Source organism: Mustela lutreola, chromosome 11 (genome assembly GCF_030435805.1).
Source record: "Mustela lutreola isolate mMusLut2 chromosome 11, mMusLut2.pri, whole genome shotgun sequence".
NCBI classification, from domain to species: Eukaryota; Metazoa; Chordata; class Mammalia; order Carnivora; family Mustelidae; genus Mustela; species Mustela lutreola.
In genome coordinates, this window is record NC_081300.1 from 46,684,895 (window position 1) to 46,710,873 (window position 25,979).

General features: G+C 40.7%; 1 protein-coding gene across 5 annotated transcripts in view; it reads left to right on the forward strand.

The window, feature by feature from the left end:
- The window catches only part of OSBPL1A (oxysterol binding protein like 1A), a 227,314-nt gene that overhangs the window by 120,434 nt on the left and 80,901 nt on the right, over nt 1-25,979 (forward strand). For 4 of the 5 annotated variants that reach the window (XM_059140420.1, XM_059140421.1, XM_059140423.1 and 1 more), the window contains one exon: nt 9,041-9,203. The exons of the other annotated variant lie outside the window; for it this stretch is intronic. In XM_059140420.1, coding sequence (XP_058996403.1) covers nt 9,041-9,203 — 163 coding nt within the window. The remainder of the gene's footprint in view (nt 1-9,040; nt 9,204-25,979) is intronic. 5 annotated transcript variants of the gene reach the window in all.

Genomic DNA, 25,979 nt, shown 5'->3' on the forward strand with positions numbered 1-25,979 from the left:
AAGTTAGAGACTCTTTTTCCACCTTAAAGTAGATAGGACGTGGGAAGTCTGGGCCTGTCTGGGCCTGACATAGCAGTTTTAGATGTTAGGGCCTATTCCATATATCAAATTATGGTCAATAGGAAGGAATAGAGAGAAAAATTAGAGTGTGCCCTTCCCTTTAAGGAAATATGGTGAGTTCCTCACAATGCTTCCATTCTTCGTGGGCGGAATTTAGTCATGTGGCCTGAGCTGCCAGAGAAACTGAGAAATAATCTTTGAGCTGGAGGGCAATAATGTAGCCACGTAACAAATTAGGATTCTCCCAGATGGTAGGAGAAATTAGCAACTTCTGTAATAGTACACAAGCCTCGTTTATTCTTGAGAGGCTTGATTCAGTAGGTTTAGGCTAAAACTGGGCCTTCTAATTAAAAAAAAAAAAAAAAAAAAGGAAACAGAGCCTATAGGTGATTTAGATATACTCTTCATGATGAAGAACCTTGGCTCTAAGCCAGGTTTTGAACAGGCCAGATCTACTCATTCTTGTAATGAGAAATCTTTCTGCTGGAGGGTATGGATTCAACCAGGTTTCTAATCTGCTTTTTATGACTTTGCCGTTTGACAGTGGTGTAATCACTGACAGGGGTCCAAGTGGTGGTTTTTTTTTGTTTGTTTTGTTTTGTTTTTTTAAGATTTTATTTATTCATTTGTCAGAGAGAGAGCAAGCGAGAGTGAGCACAGGCAGACAGAGTGGCAGGCAGAGTCAGAGGGAGAAGCAGGCTCCCTGCAGGGCAAGGAGCCCGATGCGGGACTCGATCCCATGATGCTGGGATCATGACCTGAGCTAAAGGCAGCCGTTCAACCAACTGAACCACCCAGGTGTCCCCCAAGTGGTGGTTTTAACAAATATTTTGCTATAATCCAGGTCAGTCTGCTTTGCATACCCCGCCCCCATTTTCCTGGTCCACCAAACCTGTAACCATTACCTTCCTGGATAACAGCCGCCCTCTGCCCCTTGACTCCTGGCCCCATCTCGCCAAAGTGAAACCTTCTGCTTCTAGACTTATAGTTTCCATCAACAGTGTTCTTGCCACAGCATGGATTGGAAAACTTATGGAATTTGAAGTTAAAAGATCTTGGTTTCAGTTCTTATTTCTCTGCTAACCTATGACAAGGAGCTTAAACTTGATGATCTTCAGTTTATATATACACATACCTCCCCGCCCCATATATTCCTCATAGGATTGTTAGGATTTAATGAACTAATGGTATGTAAAAGTGCCTTTTAAACTGTAAAATGCTATGCATATACTTTATCAGTAGTAGATATAAAATTAGCCCTGTGTACACAGAATCATAGTTTATACAAATGCTTATGAAATTGTCCTTTTTTTTTTCCTAAATAAATTCATACTGAAGTTAAAATAATGAGATTTTTAGGATATTTCTGCTTAGGGTCTTGCACTTAAATTATTTCTTGGTAAACCTTAAAATATAAACACTAGTTGAAAAGATCATATCCAAAATATTATTTTTTAAAATAAATCTTTTTAGCCACATATTTATCATTTCTGGTGTTCTTCATTCCTTTGTATAGATGAATATTTCCATCTGGTATCGTTTTTCTTCTGCTTGAAAGGCTTAAATTTTTTTTCTCACAGTGTAGGCCTGCAGGTGATGGCTTCTTTCAGATTTTGAATGTCTGCACACATCTTCATCTTCAGCCAAAAAAATTATTTTGCATTGTTTCAGGGCCCCTTTACCTCTCTTGTTACTATGTAACTTAATGTTTATTTAAAAATAATTTCAGTGCTTATTTTTAAGCATGTTCCAGGAACATGCTTAAAATGGTTCCAGGTACCATTCTGAATAGTAGGGAATTCAATTATCAACGGATACTTGATGGAGTTAAAAAGACATGATTAAAAAAATACTTTAAAAATTTTCAGAATCTTTATTATAGGCTGATTTAGAATTTTATCATTTTTATACAGCCAGCACCAATTTATTACATTACATTAAAAGTTGTTTAAAGTGTGTTTAATATATACCATTACATGGGTCAGTTTAGCATTCTTTTTGTGTATGTGATACATGAAAACTTTTTGAAACTTTTAATACATTATACTATGAAGTAGAATAATATATATAGGAAATTATGCATTGAAATCTGCATAGTGCTTTTAGGAATATAATCCTGTAACTGCTACTTCTGGAATATAAAATAAACATACTTGTGCAAACTTTAACTTAGTGTAAATGTACCTTATAGAAGTGTTATAATCCTGGTCAAATGATTCAGTTTTGGAACTGGAAAATTTTTATGACTCTTACTTATATCAAATTATTTTAAATGCCAGAACCATTGAGCAAGGCAGAGGAATAAATATGTATTGAATCTACTGTTGGTCATACACTGTGGATGTAAATAGTTCTACATTGTTCTATTGTTTGTATATATTACTAGTCTTACTGATTTTATTTCTTTGGGATATTATTTTTAAATCAGTCTGACAAAAAGTATTAAATATTCTGAGTTTATATTCTTCCAAGTATCATTATCATCTTGCTCTTATAAACCTCCTCGTATTTGCCAGATATTTCTTCAGTGCCTATTTATTGGGCTCTGTCCTACACATAGGAGTAACCAGTTGTCCCCCAAATTCCTTCTTGAATTAAATGTCTGAAGATATACTTGGAAATAATTGACTTTAACAGATTATTAGCAGAAACCATAGCAGTTTAACAAGCTCTATTGAGGTCGTTTTACCTAGAGTATGTTACTACGTCAGAAACCAAGTACACGCCTTCTTCATCTTTCTCAGAACCTAAGGGCAGAGAGGCACAGAGGTAATTCCCAACGGGATTTCTTTTTCTCTTGGCTTGAGCTGGGTTGAGGAAGATGGCAATGCCAGTAAGAAAGGGACATGTTTTTAGTGGTGCCAAGAGCCAGTGACCGTTGACTGTAAACAACAGGAAAATGAACAGCTGTCATGTTTTGGGGTAACCAGGTTAGTGAGAATGAGGCTTCGGGAGGCTTGGAAATGATCTCATTTTTAATCTCAGGGCAGACTCTTATACTGTGTATAATGTTAAGAGTATAGAGGCTTCTTACTGCGTCCACATGCTGGGATCTGTAAGTTGATGACCTCTTTGTTTCTTATTCTCTGTATTTTGCATATGCATGTTGAGGCAAAAGCAATTAGGAGGAAACTTTATTACCCGTACCTACCCATCTAAATCTGTGCACATCTACGCTGCCTTTTCTCTTGAAACTAAGGGTGAACTTTCTGTGCCCTGACAAGGGCCAACTGGACACTTGTGAATTAGATCCCATTTTTTGCAAACTCAAGAACATCATTCTAGCAATTCTCTCCTCTCTCTACCGCATCATTAATTTAAGCCCCCTCTCTATTGCATCTTTGATCAGTACAGAAACATTCTGGTTGTCTTCTGTACAAAAGCCTTGTTGACTCTCCTGTGCCCTTCCAGCAGGTGCTCCAGTTGTCTTCTTTCCTTTTAGCAAAACTTCTTGGGAATGGGCCATACTCTCTTGAGTTTCCTTCTCTGATTTTTCTTGACCCACTCCACTCAGGTCTTTGCCTTCAGCATCCTCTCAACACTCCACTGAAACTACTTGTGTTAAGTTCACCTTTGATCTCATCACCAAATCCAGAGGTCCTTTTTTCCTAGTTCCCATATTATTTTTATCATTGGTGTTTGACATGGTTGATCACTTACTCCTCTTTGAAATACTTGTCAGAGGCTTACAGGACACCACACTCTCCTGGTATTCCTTCTGTCTCTCTTCCTCTCTTTTTTGGTCTCCTTGTGCTGGTTCTTTCACTTCTCCAGTCAGAAGAAAATATAAGTCTTTGGTTTTCTTCCTGTTTACAACTCGCTTTCTCCTCAGTGATTCTTTCTACTGTTACAGCTTGTAATATATTTTGCAGATGACTTCCCAGGTTCTATCTCCAACCTGGACCTCTTCCTTGGACACCTCATTTGATGTCTACTTGACACCTACACTTGGATGTCTGGTAGCATCTCACACTTAACATATATGAAATGAAGTTCCGGATTGTCCCTGTTCCTTCTGCAGTCTTTCCCATTTTAGGTAACGATGGCTCTATCTTTAGTTGCTTAGGCCAGAACTGTGAAATCATCCTTAATTTTTTTTTTTTTTTTTTGTATCTCATACATAGGCAGTCTGTCAGCAAATCATTTAGGCCTTCCTACAAAGAGTGTTCAGAATCTTACTACATAGGGGCGCCTTCCTTGTTCTTTCTCATCTCCTACCTAGGCTGTTGCGACAGCCTCTCAAAGGATCTTGTTGATTCTGTTCTTCACCTCCCCCTGGTTCTCCACAAGGTCAGCCAGAGAGATCGTATTCAAATATAAATCAAATGAGGTTAATCCTCTGTACAGACCCCTCCATCAGTTTCCCTTCACTCAGAATCAAAGCCAACGATTTTAAGGCCATCTTCAAGCTTTATACAGTCCTTCTTCCCCCACCACAACTGCCTTGCTTATCCTGCCTTCATCTCCATAGTCTCTTATCAGACAGATCTGCTTTGGTCACTGAGGCATAGTTGTTTTTGAATAAGTATCTTTTTCAAAAAGACTGAAGTAAGACCTTCAGGAACATAGGGAAGTCCTTTTTCTTTCTTTCTTTTTTTAATAATTTTTTTAAAAATTTTTAATAAGCATATAATGTATTATTAGCCCCAGGGGTACAGATCTGTGAATCACCAGGTTTACACACTTCACAGCACTCACCATAGCACATACTCTCCCCAATGTCCATAACCCCACATCCCTCTCCCAACCCTCCTCCCCCGGGCCACCCTCAGTTTGTTTTGTGACATTAAGAGTCTCTTATGGTTTGTCTCCCTCCCAAACCCAGCTTGTTTCATTTATTCTTTTCCTATCCCCCAAATCCCCCACGTTGCATCTCCACTTCCTCATATCAGGGAGATCATTTGATAGTTTTCTTTCTCTGATTGACTTACTTCGCTAAGCATAATACCCTCTAGTAAGGAAGTCCTTTTTCAAAAGGACTGAAGAAAAGGCCTTCAGGAACATAAGGAAATGCATTACACGGAGAGCATAGAAGGCCATGATAGTATAGGAGGGCATTAGAATCTGAAAACTTGGAGGTGTAATGTGTGTAAAGATGCTTTGTAAGTCTTTAAAACAAAGTAAATATACCCTGTGGTCATGAGGATATATATTATTACACTTGATCGTGCCTCAGACAGGGATCAGACCTTAATTTTCCTGGGCCTGGAGATGAGGGTGTGATTCAGCCTGGCTGTGGATTTAGAAGTAACTCTGTCATTCACACAAGGGCTCCATCCTCATACACCAAAACAGTTAGGTAGCCTTCCAGGAGCAGAAGAGCCCTTATCGGCTCTAAAGGACCAGACCCACTGTAACAACTGTGGCCATAGCAGGGAATCATCTAAAGCACACATCTCTTAAGAAGTTTTGAAGTCAATATAGTGTTGATCCTATAACCACAAAAATAATTGTCAGTGTAATTCCTTACCTGAGAGATGAAACTAGATGTTTTAAATTCAAGGTCTAGAGTATTTCAGTGTTAAGCGAAAACATTCTGTGTTATTGTAGCCATGCACCCAGTAATGAGTAAGGCTAATGCTATTTAGCTGATGGGAGTGTGGCCAGTTGAAAGAGTTTTATGAGACTGATCAAGACCAGAATCTCACCTAACCTGTAATTGGGTAATTGGACACAATATTCTGTGAATACTCATCACCTACTCCCCACTTAGTAGTGTGTTTTTGCCAGATGTAATTATTGTCTCCGCCCACCTTAACCTCTGTGGAACATGGGGAAATAGCAGGGTACTTTATAGAAGGAGAGTAGATAAAATATGTGTGCACTGGCTAGCACGTAACTGTTTTTAAAACTCTTGATTCTTCAGCCGGCATCTGCTCACTGTGTGAAGAACACTTTGGAAGTGTTCATTGTGAATTTCCACCTGCCAGCAAGAAATGGAGTAAAATGTAAGATGATCGTGTTGCTGTGGTTTGAGACGATGAGTGGAAAGGCTTTATTTGCATTAGTCTAAAGTGGTACAGACGTGGAGCATGTATGTGTTTATTATTAAGAGAGTGTGATGGTTTGGTCCTTAAATTATTCCTAATAAGTTTGACATTTATGTTCACTTTGTTGTATGTTAATTTTAGTTATGGGAAAGTTAGAGGGCTGAGGGTGTAAAGTTTTTATTTGAATTTTATATTTAATTTGAAAAATGTCACTCATATTCTAGAAATGTTCTAATGTAATTATAAACATATATGTTGGGCGTCTGCAAAATTTTTAAATGCCGGGTTGTCCCCTGGTGTTGCTGAAATACTGAGATTGCAGAGGATTTGGAATTCCATTGTTCCAGGGTTACTGAGTTAGTATGTTCTTAGATGCTTCCCTAAAGCAATAAAGACCTCTTTACTGTAGTTTCTGTGATGTATATACCTACTCTCAGGTACATCATTGTACCTGATGAAAGAAATTGCTGTTTTGTGTGTAATTTTCGAGGAAGGGATCTTCAGTGCAGAAGATCCTGTTATGCTCGAAACAAGGACAAGTGCAGTCAGGACAATGAGATAAAAACAAGGTAAGAGCTAGAATAGTGGTGAGAGCTTCTTCTCCTGCTTCTGCTTCCCACCCTTTTCACTCCTCTTAAGAACAAGTGAGAACATATGTCCAAAGTAGCAGAAATGAAGTGGTGCTTATTTTAGATGGATAAAGGGGTAAATTGGATTTTGAATAAGATTTTGTTGAGGGAACTTGGTATTTGGGGGCCTCAGTGATTTATTTTGCCACTATTCTGAAGTCTAGATGAATGTAGGTATAAAACTGAGGTATTTGTGAAGTAGAAGGGTTAATTTAGTTGATTGATATATTGAAAGGTTTAGTTTCAACAGTGCATTTGCATTTTGATATTTGAAAAGCTATAAGGATAAAGCTAAAGGGAGCCAGGTGGGCAGGATTGAAGGAGCTTGGATCCTCCTACAGTGGTATTTCTGGAATCTAGATATTTAACAGTGCTGTAGAGATCTTTTCCATATGAAGAAAGGATAATTTTGGAGATTGTGCTCAATTTTGTAGTCCTTGTTTACAGATAAATGAGTTGTCTTACCCATGAAATGGAGGGAGAACAGTTTGGGGTTGTTGTTGTTGTTGTTATTGTTGTTTTAAGTTGACTCTAGCCATAATAAGAGTACTTCCTCCTCTGGAGATAAATTGTAGATTGTAGGAATATTTACAAGTATTTTGCAATTTCTTAAAAACTGTAATTATAGAAATATTTCTTTTTTCCAGTTTGACATGCCCATGTTGATTTACCATTTATTGCTATTCTTATTTCATGATCACAGCTCTAATAATAATCTCATCGCTGTAATGATAAACACTAAGGTGCCTGAGGACTAGAACTATTCCCAAGATAATAAAGGTTTTACTCTGTTTCTTCTGCGAACGTAGCATTTCATTAAAGCTGTATTTCTAAGTTCTGTCTAGGGCTCTCCGTGTTGAACCTGATGTGTGGCTCTCAGCAACTCAGGGCCACAAAGGTCTCTTGAGTCAGAACCACAGGGAGGAGAAGGGGCCAGGGAGCGTCAGGAGGTCTGAAAGGGTGAGATTCAACAGAGAGACTAACTCAGAGAGCAGGCTGAGTTCTGTGGCTCCCAGGACCCATCAGAGGTTCCGCCTGGGGGAGGTTGTGGAGTCACCCTGCCTAGTGCTTTTCAAACTGTTGGAATAGTCCCCACTTTGGATGAAGGGGAGGGAAAGCTATAATGCTCCTGGTTGTCCCAGTGTCAGCCAGCACAGCTTTCTGAAACATCTGCTTCCTGTGTTGGGGTTATTTTTGAGAAAGGTTCTGCTTTGCTGAAGTAAAAAAAAAATTAAAAAATACGGTTGAAGACTACTGATAGAGAATTCCACTATTATCTAATAATCTAATTTTTAGATGAGGCAGCTAGGGAACATGAGACTTCTGAGATTGCACCGTGGGTAACGGTAGATCTCTTTTCTGGAAGTTGAGGGAGATTACAGAATAGTTTTGATTCCTAGAGTCCTGATATCAAGACAGGTGAAACTCTCCGCAGCAAATCTAGCACGTGCTGTTTTGTAGGAGGGTCAGCTTGCTTAAATTTCGGGAGGTGTTCGTTAACTGCGAAGTTTGAAATGCTCTTGAATTAGGTAGGAGGAATTGATCATTTCATTAAAAGATGAAAAATGAAACCAGTCTTTGCCTTTGTTATAATCTCTTTTTGTTGTTGTTATTAGTGTGTTAAATTCATGGTAAAATATGGAACCGTAACCAAAATATGGAATTGAAAAATTAAGTCAAATTGTCAATTGCTTGGCCACTTGTTTCCTTTCATATATCAGCTATTTTGAAAGTAAGCTGGAGGATTATATCTTATGCTTTATTAATTATTATTATTACTATATTTAGAGAGAGTGCAAGTGAGGTGGGTAGGCAGAGGGGGAGAGAGAATCTCGAGCAGACTCCCCACTGAGTGCAAGCTCAGCTCAGGGCATGATTCCGCCACCCTGAGATTGTGACCTAAGTCAAAATCAAGAGTCCAATGCTTAACCCAACTGAGCCACCCAGGTGGCCCGATCATAACGTACATGTTTTAATACTCAGAATTGTTTTAATTATTTTGTTCGAAACCTGGCTTTAATTTTATGATTAATGATGAGAGAGGGAGTCTCTAGTTTTAAAAAGTTTTATCTGATTTCTGAATCGGCCTCTGTTCTTACACTAGAATCTTGGTCCTTTGAGCCAAATTTGCCTAATCTGTTTTCATTAGCTAGAGCTGTTGTAAGAAAAGGCCCCACGGGAAGAATAGAATTGGCTTAGTAAGTGTGCTTATTCACCTGTGCGTGTATATAACACGGCTGTTTTCATTTCTGATGTTGCAGTTGAACTGGATGAAAAGCAAATAAATTTTACATCTTTCATGCGTAAGACTGTGGCTCCTGCTATTCTGAAGTCTTTTCATGTTTCTCTCTTCTCTTCTAGGTGAGGAATTTTAAATTGGAACAGGAGCAAGAAAAAAACAAAATTTTGTCAGAAGCACTGGAGACTTTGGCCACGGAGCATCATGAATTAGAGCGGTCTCTGGTTGAAGGCTCCCCACCTCGCAGCATCCTCAGTGAGGACGAGTTCTATGATGCGCTGTCAGGTAACTCTAGCATCTCGCCACCTGTGGTGCTGGTGAACTGAAGCCCACCACCTAAATGTCTGCTGAGGGTCGATGACACCTGCAGCGTCCTGGACCTGGCAGCCGAGACGCAGCACTACCGCTCCCCAAACGGTCTGCCTTTCGTGTGGTGTTACTGAGGCAGGAGCCGGAAGGTCGAAAATGAGTCTGCCCACACTGGTGGCGTATGCTAAGCTGGAGAGGGGGCGCTGCTAAAATTCAACGAATTTGATTTCTTTTTCCTTTATTCAGGGACCATTAAATACCTCCTAGTTCCGGGTACAGTTAGTGTCTCAGGCTGGAGCAGAGGACAGTTCCTGTCATCAGAGAGTACTCTATCCTCAGAGGGTTCAGATGAGGGATGTGGTTAGTGTACAGTATGCTGAGTGCCAGAGTAGCGATGACCCCTCGGTGGGCTGGAGCAGAGAGAAGTGCTTAATTCTGCCTCAGAAATACATGCCAAAAGCCTGACAAACTGATGTGCATGAACTCCATTGTCTAAATTGGAATCCTGCCTCTGACATTAGCCGACCGTGTGACCTTGGACAAGTTCTGTGACCTCTCAGGTTCTGTGTTGACACGTATTTAAAATGGGGATAAGTATATCCATTTACACAGGCTGAGTCAGGTTTAAATGAGTTCTTGTGTTTAAACTGTGTTTAGGACGGGGCCTGATGCGTACTAGGTACTCCAAAAATAGATGCATGTGGGGAGCTAAATGACTTGGGAGGGGATGGCCCACTAAGCAATTTTGACCTTTGAAGAATTTACTTCAGAGTTTCTGAGGTGAGTGTATGTCAGAGAGTGGCTGGAGATGAGTGAGGCTGAGAACAGCTCTCTTATGTGAGGAAATCAAGTTCTTAAAAGAATAGATGGATGTACGCAATTACTCTTCTTGTTGAACTTGACCAGGAAAGCAGGAGATCCCAGTGGATAGGGAGTGAAAGGACCACATTTGAAGTAGGAGATTAAAGGAAGCACCGTGAGAGGTAATAGAAATGAGAACTAAAGAAGACGGGGTTGAGGAAATTAAAATGGTGATCATCTAAGACAGGGAAAATGATTGTTTGGTGGGATTTTGGCAAAGAGATTTGTTATGTGAGATAAACAGAGCAAATAGGACTTTTATTGTGGGAAGTATGATATAATGAAAAGAATGAGAAGTAATTTTAATAGCCAGATTTTGGAATCATTAGAGAAAAGATTATACTGATGATGATGTTGTCTTAGATAAGGCATTAGTGAAAGGAGTGACTCACTGGGGAGGGAAAGTGAAGCTAGGATTTGAAAGCAGTGGGATGAGTGGCAGGGCAAAGGAAGTATTTAACACGAGTGAGAGAAGTGGGAAGGGAGGAGGAATGACATTAGAGGCTACAAACATTTTTTTCACACCTTCCCTGTGCCAAGTCCGATAGTGTTATCTTCTGTATTCCTTCCGTTTAGGGCATCCAAAAGGGAAAGTCCCTAGAGGGATCATATACAAGAGCCCAGACACTTCAGCTCATCTTTTATGGTTTTTTTTGTTTGTTTGTTTGTTTTTAAAAAGAGAAAAAATTTAATGTTCATTAAGAAAAATTGTTATAAATGACTCAGTATGAAAGTGCGTGCAGGGGCGCCTGGGTGGCTCAGCGGGTTAAGCCGCTGCCTTCGGCTCAGGTCATGATCTCAGAGTCCTGGGAGGGATCTCCACATCAGGCTCCCTGCTCAGTGGGGAGCCTACTCCCCTCTCTCTCTCTGCCTGCCTCTCAGCCTACTTGTGATCTCTCATTCTCTCTGTCAAATAAATAAATAAAATCTTAAAAAAAAAAAAAAGAAAGAAAGAAAGAGAAAAGAACGTTGCATTACCCAGTGAAGTTCTCTGTTCATCCCTTATCCTAGTTATGTACTCTTCCTTATAAGTTCTTTCTGACAGCCTGATCCATTCTCTTCCAGGCTTTTTTATTTTTTTATTTTTTATTTTTTTTTTTTTAAAAGATTTTATTTATTTATTTGACAGAGAGAGATTACAAGTAGACAGAGAGGCAGGCAGAGAGAGAGGAGGAAGCAGGCTCCCTGCTGAGCAGAGAGCCCGATGCGGGACTCTGAGATCATGACCTGAGCCGAAGGCAGTGGCTTAACCCACTGAGCCACCCAGGCGCCCCTCTTCCAGGCCTTTTTAAAGCAGTCCCCTGCGTATGTGTACACGTTCATACCGCTTCGTTTGTTGCGAATCAGGAGTGGAAGTAGCGGATGATCTTTCTGGCTCTGCAGTTTCGTGTAACAACGTAACTTGGAAATCTTTCCCTTCGGTAGTACAACTCTAGCTCATTCTTTTTAAAGGTTGTGTAAAAGTCCGGGATATGATTCACCACTGTTTTCTTGATCATTCTCTTCTTGATAGACATTTAGCAGCTACTGTCATCTTTCTGCTTCTCATATTTTAGCACCCAAAACACTCTCCCAGATCATCTCCTCTGGGAGGAAGAGATAAAAAGGACTGTAGTCCCCAGGTGAGGCCTGGCAAATAACAGCACAGAATTCAGACTGGTCTGCAGTACTTGTTGCTTTATGGTTTGCTGTGTTGAGGAGTATCATGAGCCTTCGTGCAAGTGTCTAGGTCAATTAGCATATTCTACTGTGGTTGTAGAAATGAAGGAGAGGGACAGGTGCCATGCCTTTGCTCCTTCCTGCCCTGAATGGCTCACCTGAGTTGTGTTGCATTTGCCTGAACAGAGTACTTTCCGTGGCCACTCCTACTATTTCCTACTAGAAATCTTGAAAATCATTTGATGCGTGTATAACTGCATTAAGGTTGAGTCCAGTGCCCTGGGTTCAAGCTGTGGGCTACTGATGACCTAGCCATATCTTCACTGAGATCATAAAAGCCATCATTTGGGAACGACTTCCTCTCTGTTAAAAGAGAAGAAGTGTCCCTCCTCAGTGAAAGCCATCCCCTCTTCATTTGTTCATGTCCCCATCTCCTTGTACTTTCTCCAGAACTGCTGTTTGGTTATTGTTTTTTTTACCTTCCCTTTCAATACCACATCATTTAAAATACTAACTTAAAATTCCTGTAGTAGTTTCCTGTTGCTACTATAGCAGATTACCACGAATGTGCTTGAACAGCACAGATTTATTTTCTTACAGTGCTGGAGGTCAGAAGTCCCAAAATGAAGGTCTTAGTTAGAGCTGTGTTTCTTCTGGAGGCTCTGGGGGAGCATCTATTTTCCTTGCCTTTTTTAATTTCTAGAGACCACCTGCATCTGTTGACTTGAGGCTCCATCCTCCACCCCCAAAACTAGCAGTGTGACATCTTCCAGACGCTCTCTCTGACTCTGACTTTTCTCTCTCACTTTTTTAAAGGACCTTAGGGATATCAAGGGGCCCGCCCAGGGTAAGCTCTCCATCTCAAGGTCCCAGCCACATCTGCAGAGTCCTCTTACCATGTAAGGTAATATAGCCACAGGTTCTGGAGGTTAGGATATGGGCATGTTTGGGGGACCATTAGTCTGACCACCACAGTCTCCAAATTTATATCTCTAACCCTGGAAAACCCAGGTGGAAAAACAAATGAGTTTTTTATCTTTCTCTTAGATCTTCCGCCTCCTCCGCCTCCTAGAGTTTACCTCATTTTAGTAAATGGCATCTCTTTCCTCTTCTAAAGCCAGACACCGACACCTTAGAGTGGTTTGTGACATTGATGTGCCCATCCATGAAACCCAGCCCAAAGCTTGTTCATTCTGTCTTAAAATCTTACCTCAAAGCCATGTATGTTCTATTACTATAGGGTTAAAGGTAGGTGCTGGGGCTGGAGGCTGTTGATAAATTATGACTCTGCTAATTCCTATATCCTTTGGAAGTTACTTCGCTTTTCTGTACCTCATTTCTTCATCTGCAAGTGGGTCATGAGCTCACTGTGATAAACATGTACACTTAAAATGGCATTCAGCACACTGAGCTGCCACCTGTGCCATACCCACTCCCACTCCTGTCCAGCTTCTTAACTACCATGCTTCCAACCTTGCCCTCCTGAAGTTCACTCTCTATACCCCACCCACAATGACACTTTGTAGACGGCCACCTCATTGCATTCCCCTGCCTAAAATCCTGTGGTGGCTTCTCATGGCACTGAGATAAAAATCAGACTCCATAACATGCCTTCAAGGCTCCTGACATCATCCCCATCCTGCCTGTGTCCTCAAATCAGTCTTGTCCCCTTACTCCCTTCACTTAACTGCATTAGCCACCCTAGCATTCCTCCAGCCCTGCAGCGTGATAGTGACAGCAGACTACTAGGTGTGGAGTTAAATAAGACCAAGAAAAAGTATGCAAAACTATACTTCATTTAAAGCATTTTTTTAAAGCTTATTTTTAATTGTTGATTCATAATAAAAGATTAAATCAAGCTAATATTTAAAAGATGTAAAAAGATTTTTAAAGATTCTTTTCTTGAAATATTTGTAAATTATTTTGACTCAATGTTTAATCTTCTTTTAAAAAGTTTCTTTTACAGCTTCTTTTACTTCCTTTAAAATAAGAGGATAATTTTATTTGTTTAGACTTAAAGGCCATGTGACTTCCTGTTTTCTCTTGGCTACTTTTCTCTTATGTCGCTTTAGGTTTTGCAAATAAGCAGGATCAATGAGAATCTAATATAGCGGGTGAGACAAGACATTGATGCAAGCATACAGTATAGACTAATTTTTCCAGTGCTGTGGGATTGCTTGGTCATTTTTACATTATTTTTCAAGTATACTTGATGACTAAAGATTTCATGAAAAATTCGTGAAGCAAGTAGATTTCTTATTCGCAATTTGGTTGAATTTTGTTGTGTAACATGATTTAAAAGGAGCAACATCTAATTGTGTGTGTGTGTGTGTGTGTGTGTGTGTGTGTATGTATGTATGTTTAAGAAAAGAAGTAAAATGGTTATGTTGAGTGAAATTGCTGATCTTTCTATAAAGTGACCCCTTCCTGGTACAGGGGCTAAGCCAGTCATGCACACTGAAGCAACAAGATATAAAGAGAAACGAAAGGAAAACTGGTTCTCTGGAGAAAACTGTTCTGCAAGCAAATGAAATGTAGAAATAATAGAAAGAAGCACTTTAGGGAAGAAGAATGTGGGTCCTTGTTTGTATTCCTACCCTTTCCGTTGCAGTTTTTCTGTATTCTACCCTCTGCTCCTACCAGAGCTCTCAAATATCACTAACTTACCTCCTCCCCAGAGTAGTCTTTGCTGACTCCCCCTGGCAGAATTAATCATTTCTTGTTTTGCGTTCCCTCACTGGCACCTCTTCATGGGACTGTACTGGTGGTCTCTGTATGATCACGATTACCCGATCTTCCTAAATCCCTGAGTTCCTCTCTAAATGTTAAATGCAGGCTTTGGACAAATGCCACTGGTATTTCTGTCCTCCCTAAAAATATATTGGTATTCAATACAAGCACAAGAGAATCAGGAGTGCTTGCTGATTTCATACAGTCTGCATGCTGCACTGTGGATTCCGTGTAGGAGAGGACGGATGGCAGACAAGGAGTGAGCCGGGGTGAGGTGGTTCTAAGAGATAAAATTTGTTCTTGAGGAATTTACAATCCACTTGGGGCTGTGAGACCTGCTCACAGAGAACACGGTGTGGGGGCATGGAAATAGTAGCAAGGGTGGGGACCGTTCAGGGTGCTTGACTTTGTGAATCTCTGATCATCTTCGAAGGAATTATTTTTGAAACGTTTGTTACCAGTTAAATAATTTTGTGGCTATTACTGTTTAGAACTGGTATAATGGACCTAGCAGTTTCACCAAAATTCCTGCCTTTTGGATATTATAACTTTAAAATGTATTGGTTTTCTTACTGTCTGTTCATTTTCCTTTTTAGAAACATGTTGAGATCAGTTGCTCAAGAAAGGCTTTCTTGCTAGGTTTTCCTCTTAATGCTATTTTGGTCGAAGTGTGCATGAATAATGCATACAATCCAATAGTGTAGACTGGCAAAACCGATAGATGGTTATGTCATGAAATTGAAGCCAGTTTTAGCATTTCTCAGCAGTTCCAAGGGTGGTACTCGTGTCTTTTTAAGTCAAATCTTTCAAAACGGAAAGTGGTAATATAACGATTTTGGTTTCTTTCAAAACGGAAAGTGGTAATATAACGATTTTGGTTTCTTCTGGAGGAGAGTAACACAGGACCAGTCATGACCTATGTCAGAGTTTAATTCAGTAAGTACTCGAGGCCCTAGTGGAGAACACGTGATACCATCCCCACTGACATCTTCCATCTAGAAGACACGGGATCTGATCACCATGGTCACTGTTGTCTCCTTCTACAGTTTATTTTTGAAGTAGCTGTGCGTTTCTTATCTGGCCTTGTTCCTTTTGTCTTTAATGTCGTCTGCCCCTGCCTAGTGCCTGGCGTTACCACCTCCCTCTGTATTCCTAGCACTCTCTTCTCTCTTGTTCCCCCCTCCCCTTTATCTGGGAATTAGCCATTCTGCCTTATTCTTGCCCTTTTTCTCATTATGTAACTTTCTGTGCATTCCATCCTTATCTCTCTATCCTTATCACTGCTATTCCTTATCACTATGTTTCCCTTAAGGGTAGAAATCTTGTCATATTAACTTTTGTATTTTCTCTACTGCCCAGTACAAAACATATTAATTAATTGATGTGATAGACAGCAAATTGAGTACCACAGAATATGGCTGTCATTAAACACCTTCCATTTGTAACATGAAGAAACATTCTGGAGAAAATCCGATGAGTGGCAGGGGCTCTTCATCTAGTTTTAGTTTTGTAATATTAAACAACTATCCAGCAGCTTACTTATATTTCTCTACATGTTGTCAGTAAACTTGCTGAGTGTAATTTATCTTTTAGGATTTGGCTTGACCTTCTGGGTCCATCTTCGTTTTCTGAAATATTGTTATTGACTAAATTGATGTCTCCATTAAATATTTACTGTAAGCTACATGCATTTTGTACTGTCCTTAGCACGGAGAGGATTTCACTAAGCAGACACAACTGTTGAGTGCCTACTGTGTGCCATGTGCTTTGTTAGGCACAGCTATACCAAGATAGCTAAGACCCGGTCCTTTGATCTGGGGGGTTCGCAGTCAGTGCAAGACGGTAGATGAATGCATGGAGAGTCAGTGCAGTGTACAGGGGATCCGCCCCTCCAGCCCACCCTACCTCCTTGCTCTGACACGTGGCCTTCGAGTTTGCCTTTCTCAGGAACTATGTCAATACCGTCCTCTCTGTTTGGTCTGGGCCACGGTTTGACACTTGTCTCCTGTCTTTGGACCCACTCTCTCAGGAAACCTTGATCCCAACATTGTTTTGACTGCACCATATCACCTCCGTTTTTTATTTTTTTTTATTTTTTATTTTATTTTTTTTTTTTTTAAAGATTTTATTTATTTATTTGACAGAGAGAAATCACAAGTAGACGGAGAGGCAGGCAGAGAGAGAGGAAGGGAAGCAGACTCCCTGCTGAGCAGAGAGCCCGATGCGGGACTCGATCCCAGGACCCTGAGATCATGACCTGAGCCGAAGGCAGCGGCTTAACCCACTGAGCCACCCAGGCGCCCTCACCTCCGTTTTTTAAAAAATGTTTTATTTTTTTTTTTTACTTCTGTGAGAGAGAGTGAGAGCGAGAGAGCTCATGAGTGGAGAGGGAAGGAGAGGGAGAAGCAGACTCTCCTGCTGAGCAGGGAGCCTGATATGAAGCTGCGTCTTAGGACCCGGGGATCATGACCTGAGCCAAAGACAGATGCTTCATCAACTGAGTCACCCAGGTACCCCACATCATCTCCCATCTTTACACCACCCCTCACTCCATGTGCGCCCTCATGTTCCTCCTTTGAGGCCTAGCTTGCTTGGGGCAACACGGGATCAGTTGCCTGCCTTTTTCTCCTTGCATTGTACTCAGCTGGCAGAATGCTGCACCATCCCTCCTCCCCCCTTCCAGCCCCAGTCCTCAAGGGACTAGGTGAGGCTGGAGACGTATCTAGGGCCACACCAGTGTGTCTAGCTGTATCTTCATGACCGCTGAAGTCCATGTTGTGCTCTTTGGCAGCCCAGCAGTTTTACTTCTTGTCTGTAGTCCATTGCTTTCACATTCTGCTTTCATGCTTATGTCAGCTACAACTTCTCATGCCTTATTCTCCATCCTCTGCCATCTGAAGCCATTGTTTATGTCACCAAGAGACTCATGATTCCACTATTGAAGCCGTCACACACCTGGCTGTGTCCATACGTGTGCGTGTTCTGCCTTCTCTGCATTGATGAACTGAAACCACCCCCTCCATTTGTGCCTGGGATTCTCCCCCCCCCCCCCCCCCGGCTCCTCACTGGACCTACAGAAGGACATCTGTGCATCTCCTCCTCTTTCCCAGGTAATTCTTGTTCCCATCAACTGTCTCATCCTTACAGTGCTAAATCGTATAAAAATACCTTTGGGGCTCCTGGGTGGGTCAGTTGGTGAAGCATCTGCCTTCAGCTCAGGTCATGATTCCAGAGTTCTGGGGTCGAGCCCCATGTCGGACTCTCTACTCAGTGGGGAGTCGGCTTTTCCCTCTCCTGCTCTCTGTATCTCTGTCACTATCTCTGCCTCTCTCAAATAAGTGAAATTAAAAAAAAAAAAAAAAAAAACCTTTGATCCCACATTGCTTTCCATTCTGACAATCTTGAACACCCTGTTTGCCCATAGTGCTCTGGAGCAGGTCACCACTGCACTGCGCTCAGCTAACTGCGCGGTTCTTTCTTGGTTCTTTTCTTTCTTGACCTCTCACCAGCACTTAGAGTTATTGGTTACACCCTCCTTCTGAGAACATTGTCTTTCCTTAACTTCCAAAATAGCACACTTCATTTTCTTTCTCAGTTTCCTTTGCCAGTCGTTTTGCATCCTTCCAACTTCTGGTATTAGAGTGTCACAGGGGCGGGCAGGTGACCTTTTTTCTGTCCACACTTACCTCTAGGTCTTTTAGACTCCCAGGTGTGGTCTGAGGGTAGGCATCAGCATCACCTGGGAGCTTGTTGGACATGTAGAACCTGAGGCCTCAGTTCAGACCTAGTGAATAAAAATAATGCATTTTTTCCCCAAATCTGTAGGTGATTCATACGGACATAAAAGCCTGAGCAACATGGCCTTATGTGGGCTCATGGTAGTCCTGTGCCTTTAAGTATAGTCTGTATTCTGATAAATCCATAAGTTTGTATTTCCAGCCTTTGTCTTCCCCCTGAATTTCAGATTCATGTCTATCTGTCTACTTGGCAAATTCACTTTAATGTCTAAGAGAGCTCCTACATGTCTTAAAGTGTCCTGCAGAGAACTCTTGCTTTCTACTCAAAGCCTGCCCCTTTTGCAGTCGTCTGCATTTTGGTAGATGGAAGATGTCTTTCCAGATGCTTTGGCCAACCTTTGACTTTTGACCTTTGACTCTGGCAGCCTTTGACTTCTCCATCATAGACCGTTTTATTTTTGTGCGTCACATCCACCTTCAGTCAATCAATGAATTCTATTAGATGGACCTTCAGAATACATCAGGGGCACCTGGGTGGCTTAGTCGGTTAAGCATCTGACTCTTGGTTTTGGCTCAGGGCTGTGGGATTGAGTCTATATCAGGCTCTGCACTGAGCGTAGAACCTGCTTGTGATTCACTCTCTCCCTCTCCTTCTGCCCTTCCTCCCCTCCCAGTTTGTGCTCTCCCCTTAAAAATGAAATGAAATGAAATAATGAAATGAAATCTGGTCACTTGCCCTGTGAGAATCTTATCACCCAGACCTGCACCCCCACCATCTCTGGCCCGGGTGGTCACAGTGGTTTTCTGACTGCTCTCTCTGCCTGCAGCCTTATCGCCAGAAGTGTTCTTAACCCAGCATTCACAGCGGTCATTCTGAAACATGAATCCGTTCATGTCAGTTCTCTGCACTGAGTCCTCCAATGGCTTTGCTTCTTGGCTGGAATAAAAGCCAAAGCCCAACATGATCTGGCCCTCTACCACCATTCTGAAGTCTGCCTCTGTCCTCCTCACTTCTGTCCCTCTGACCTCAGTTCTGGTTCTACAGCTTGCCAAGCATGCTCTCCTTTAGGGCTCTTTTTTCTTAGGTTCAAATTAGTTAACATCTAGTGTAGTACTGGTTTCAGGAGTCGAATTTAGTGATTTTCACGTATATACAACACCTGGGACTCATCACAACGAGTGCTTTTTTTTTTTTTTTTTTAAAGATTCCATTTATTTATTTGACAGACAGAGATTACAAGTAGGCAGAGAGGCAGGCAGAGAGAAAGGAGGAAGCAGGCTCCCTGCTGAGCAGAGAGCCCGATGCGGGGATCGATTCCTGGACCCTGGGATCATAACCTGAGCTGAAGGCAGAGGCTTTAACCCACTGAGCCACCCAGGCGCCCCACAAGTGTCTTTCTTAATGCCCATCACCCATCTAACCCATCCCCTCTACTCCCCTCCAGCAGCCCTCATTTTGTTCTCTATCTTTTAAGAGTCTTTAATGGTTTGCCTCCCTCTCTGCTTTTATCTTATTTTATTTTTCCTTCTCTTACCCCTGTGTTCATCTGTTTTGTTTCTCAAATTCCACATGAGTGAAATCATATGGTACTTGTCTTTCTCCAACTGACTTATTTCACTTAGTGTAATACTTTCTAGTTCCATCTACATTATTGCATATGGCAAGATTTCATTCTTCTTATGGCTGAGTAATTTTCCATTGTGTGTATATGTATGTATATATGTGTGTGTGTATATATCACATCTTCTTTTTCTATTCATCTGTCAGTGGGCATCCGGGCTCTTTCCATAGTTGGCTGTTGTGGACATTGCTACTATAAACATTGGGTTGCATGTGCCCCTTCGAATCACTCTCTATATCCTTTGGGTAAATATCTAGTAGTATAGTCACTGGGTTGTAGGCTAGCTCCATTTTCAGCTCTTTGAGGAGCCTCTGTACAATTTTCCAGAGTGGCTGCGCCAGTGTGCATTCCCACCAACAGTGTAAGAGGCTTCCTTTTCTCCACATCCTTGCCAACATCTGTCATTTCCCGACTTGTTAATTTTAGCCGTTCTGACCAGCATGAGGTGATACCTTATTGTGGTTTCAATTTGTATTTCCCTGAAGCTGAGTTATGTTGAACATTTTTTCATGTGTCTGTTAGCCATTTGTATGTCTTTGGAAAAGTGTCTCCTACTAGATCTCTCAATGAATTTCTCAATTTCATGAAAAGTGTATTCATGTCTTCCCATTTCTTAACTGGATTGTTTATTTTTTGGGTGTTGAGTATGGTAAGTTCTTTATAGATTCTGGACACTAGCTCTTTATCTGATATGTCATTTGCAAATATTTTCTCCCATTCTGTTGGTTGCCTTTTAGTTTTGTTGTTTCCTTCACTGTGCAGAAGCTTTTTATTTTGATGAGGTCCCAATAGTTCATTTTTGCTTTTGTTTCCCTTGCCTCCAGAGACATGTCTTGTAAGAAGTTGCTGTGGCCTAGGTCAGAGAGGTTGCTGCCTGTTTTCTCCTCTAGGATTTTGTTAGCTTGCTGTCTCATATTTAGGTCTTTCATCCATTTCAAATTTATTTTTTGTATGGTGTAAGAAAATGGTCCAGTTTCATTTTTCTGCATATGGCTGTCTAGTTTTCCTAATGTTTGTTGAAGAGACCATCTTTTTTCCATTGGGTATTCTTTCCTGCATTGTTGAAGAGGAGTTGACCATATAGTTCGCATTTCTGGGGTCTCTGTTCTGTTCCATTGATCTGTTGTCTGTTCTTAAGCCAGTACCATACTGTCTGGATGATTACGGCTTTGTAGTAGAGCTTGAAGTCCAAAATAGTGATTCCTTCAGCTTTAGTTTTCTTTCTCAACATTAGTTTGACTATTCAGGGATTTTCTGGTTCCTTACAAATTTAGGATTGTTTGTTTCTGCTCTGTGAAAAATGCTGATGGTATTTTGATTGGGATTGCAATGAATATGTAGACTGCTTTGGGTAGCATAGACTTTTTTTTTCTTTTCTTTTCTTTTTTTTAAATTTATTTTCAGCATAACAGTATTCATTGTTTTTGTACCACACCCAGTGCTCCATGCAATCCGTGCCCTCTATAATACCCACCACCTGGTACCTCGACCTCCCATCCCCTGTAGCATAGACATTTTAACAATATTTGTTTTTCCAGTCCACGGGCATGGAATATTTTTCCATTTCTTTGTGTCTTCTTCAATTTCTTTCATAAGTGCTCTATAGTTTTCAGCATTCAGATCTTTTACCTTCTTGGTTAGCTTTATTCCTACGTGTCTTATTGTTTTAGGTGCAGTTGTAAATGGGATTGATTCCTTGATTTTGCTTTCTGCTGCTTCATTACTGATATATAGAAATGCAACAGATTTCTGTACATTGATTTTATATCCTGCAACTTTGCTGTATTCATGAATCAGTTCTACCAATTTTTTGGTGGTCTTTTGGGTTTTCTACACAGAGCATCATGTCATCTATGAATAGTGAAAGTTTGACTTCTTCATTGCCAGTTTAGATGCCTTTTATGTCTTTGTGTTGTCTGATTGCTGTGGCTAGGACTCTCGGTGCTATGTTGAACAGCAATGGTGAGAGTGGACACCTATGTCATGTTCCTGACCATAGCTATCAATTTTTCCCCCATTGACGATGATATTAGCTGTAGGTCTTTTGATTATGGCCTCTATGATATTGAGGTATGCTCCTTCTATCCCTACTTTCTTGAGGGTTTTTATCAAGAAAGGATGCTGTATTTTGTCACATGCTTTTTCTGCATCTATGGGGAGGATCCTCTCACATGGTTCTTAGCCTTTCTTTTATTAATTTGGTATATCATACCAGTTGTTTTGTGGATATGGAACCACTTGGAAGCCCAGGAAGAAATCCCACTTGACACTTGATCATGGTGAATAGTCATCCTTTTTCCTTTTTTTTTTTTTTTTTAAAGATTTTTATTTTATTTATTTCTTTGTCAGAGAGTGAGAGAGAGAGAGAGCATAAGCAGAGTGGCAGGCAGAGGCAGAGAGACCAGCAGGCTCTCCACTGAGCAATACTGGACTTGATCCCAGGACCCTGGGGTCAAGACCTGAGCCAAAGCCAGCAGCTTAACTGATTGAGCCACACAGATGTCCCAATGAATAATCCTTTTTAATGTACTGTTGGATTTGATTAGTATCTTGTTGAGAATTCTTGCATCCATGTTTATCGGGGATATTGGTCTATAATTCTCCTTTTTAGTGGGGTCTTTGTCTGGTTTTGGAGTCAAGGTTAAGGCTGGCCTCATAGAGTGGGTTGGAAGTTATCCTTTTATTTCAATTTTTTTTTTTGGACAGTTTCAGAAGAATAGGTATTAATTCTTCTTTAAATGTTTGGTAGAATTCCCCTGGGAAGCTATCAGGCCCTGGACTCTTCTGGAGAGAATTTTGTTAGTTTTTGATAAAATTTCTTTGCTGGCTTTGGGTCAGTCCAAATCTTCTATTTCTTCCTGTTTCAGTTTTGGTAGTTTATATGTTTTTAGGAATTGATTCATTTCTTCCAGATCGCCCAGTTTGGTGGCCTGTCGTTGTTCCTAATGTTCTTCCACAATCGTTTGTATCTCTGCAGTGTTAGTTATGGTCTCTCCCCTTTCAGCTTGTGGTTTTATTTATTTGGGTCCTTTCTCTTTTTTTTTTTTTTTGCTAAGTCTGGCTAGGATTTACCAATTTTGTTAATTATTTCAAAGAACCAGCTCCTAGTTTCATTGATCTGTTCTACTGTTGTTTTTTTAAAATTTCTCTATCACTTATTTCTGCTCTGATCTTAATTATTTCCCTTCTTCTGGTTTTTAGGCTTTATTTGCTGTTCTTTTTGCATCTCCTTTAGGTATAAGGTTAGGTTATGTATTTGAGAATTTTCCTGCTTCTTGAGGAAGGCCTGTATTGCTATGTACTTCCCTCCTATGACTTGCCTTTGCTGTGTCCCAAAGGTTTGAGACTGTCATGTTATCATTTTCATTTGCTTCCATGTATTTTTTTAATTTCTCTCTTAATTTCCTGGTTAATCCATTCCGTTATTTAATGGTATGTTCTTTAACCTCCCTGTATTTGCAGACTTTCCAAATTTTTTCTTGTGATTGTCTTCAAGTTTCATAGCATTGTGGTCTGAAAATATGCATGGTATGGTATCAGTTTTTTTGTACTGGTTAGACCTTTGCTTTTCATTATTTCCTCTGCCTGGATACCTTATCCCAGATACCTATAGTACTCGTTCCCTCACTTCATTCAGAAGGACCTTCAGTGTATCAGTTTTTACCCCCTTCCCTCTTTTGCCCTTAAAAAAAACACACACACACAAAAAAAACCTGCATTTCATGTAATATTCATTTGTTTCTTGATCTACAATTAGAATGTAGGCTCCTCAGTAAAAGTGGAATTTTGTCTTGTTCACTGATATATTTCCAGCCTCTAGGATAGCACTAAACAAAGAAAGGGGTGCTCGATAAATATTTGTTGAGCAAATTAATGAATACTACCAAATGGTATGTCAGGAGGGTTACAGAAATTCAGAGAGGCTGCTTGAGAAAGTTGGACAAAGCATTACATTTGAGGAGTATTTTTGAAGAGTCAGTAAGGAGTTCTCCAGACAGATATGACAGGGTAGAATATTCTTTATGTAAGAGGACAGCACTTGCAAAGATAAATAGTTTTCAGAAACCTCATGAGATGGTGTGGCCAAAGCAGGGGTGAGTGTTTAGGGTGCTGAGAAGTAGTGACAAGGTGAAGCCAAGAAGGTAATTTAGGACCAGCTGGTAATGAGTCTTATGATAATTTTTTGCTGAAGAATTTGAATTTTAGCATATAGATAGTGGAAAGCCAACAGATATAATTATTCAAGGGTCATTGGATTAGTGTCTTATCAAGATTCATATTTTTTAAAGTGAACATTGTAGAATTCTTATGATAGCATTATACTAAGAATTGGGAATTCAAAGAGAAAAAGACGTGGTCCCTACTCAGAAGTGCACATTCTGGTAGAGTATTTGTGTTGAGGAGTAAAGACTGATGATTCAGGGCTCTGGTATCCTAGATGAGAGATGACAAGTTTTAATACAAGCAATTTAAGTGAGAATGGAAAGATTAAGCTCTCTACCTTTATTGCTTTAGTGAACACATATCTTTTGACCTTTGCTCAGGGGTCAAGGGCTTCCTTAGGGAAGCATGGTAGACTTTATTGACTTGATCACATCCCCACTTGCAGGCTCCCTGCACCATTTTCCCGTAGTTGAAATTCTGTAGAAGTATTTGGTTTTTGTCAACTCTGTCCATCCACCAGAAAGTACATTCCACGAGGAACTCTGCATCCTTGGCAGCTACCATCGAGTCTGGCATGTATTAGGAGTTCAGATATTTGAGTGAATGAAATTTTGGGATATATTTTTAAAGCCAAAATGACTGCACTTGAAGACTAGTTGGTTGCAAAGAATAAGGATATATTTAGGATTCTCCTCTTTTTTGGAACCTTGTTCTGCCCCCTTCTATATTCCTCATCTTTTTGAACAGCATCATCATCTTCCCACTGTGAAAACTACAAATATGGAAGTCCTCTTTTTCCCTTTGCCTTGCCCCTCCCCCAGTCCTCCCGGACAGTGCCTTAGTTCACCTCCCCCTCCCTTGGGCCCCAGAGAACAGGATGGTACTCATCTAACAGGTTTGGCTGCTCTAGCCTTTGTCCCCACCAGCCGTCACTCAGGTGGCATGTTGTCAGGTGTGGGAGGCTGAAAAGTGCCTTGCCCCCCCCCCCCCCGCCTGTGGAAAGTTTCGCCTTCTAATCCTGGTAACTTTTTTTTTTGGAAAAAGATCTTGGCCAATGTGATTAAGGATTTTGAGATGAGGAGATGATCATAGATGATCTATCTGGGTGGGACCCGAATGTTAGCAGGATATTTTTGCCATAGAGTGGTGTGGCCGTAGGTGCAGAAGTACACACAAACCCCAGAGCTGGAAGACAACAGGAATGTGTTCTCCCCTACTTCCCCCAGAAGGACAGTGGTTCTGCCAACACTGTGCCTTTGGTCCAGTGAAGGTGAGTTTGGATTTCTGGTTTCCAAAATTACGAAGGACTTAAATTTTTGTTGTTTTAAGCGACCAAGGTAATGGCAATTGTTAGAATGGCCAGGGGACACTAATAGATCAGAGCTATCTGTAAAGTCTAAAACCGAGCTCATCACTCCCTAGAAAAACATGCTGATGACTACAGGTTAAGTCCGACCTCTGTGATCTGATTCAATTTAAATCTTCAGCTCTGATGACCCCATCTTTTCCCTCTGGCCACCCTTATCTCTTGCTCTGCTGAGTATTCTTGGAGACACACTTGTTCTTTCAGGTTTGAGGGCTGTTTGTTATTTCCTTTGTACCTGTTACTCTCTTTTTCTGCCTTAAACTGGTTTTCATCATTGCAGCTCAGATGTCATCTCTGCTTGGAAATATACCCCGATTCCCTTACAAGAGACTTCTTCCACTGTTCCCACAAATGCTTTGTATAAACATATGTTTACTGATGTATCTTACTTATTGGACTGCAAATACTTGGAGGGAACCAGTCTTGTCTCCTTAATCTTCCTGCACTAATTTATCAGCTAGCTCTTTATGTGGTGTGTGGTAGATACTTGGTAAACATTGATTTCTTAAGTTGAAGTAACAAGAACATATTTTGTTTTATAAGTATGGATTATTCTATAATAAGCCTTAAGTTCTAGAATTATTTTCTTTGTAGAGTGAATGCATATGTGACC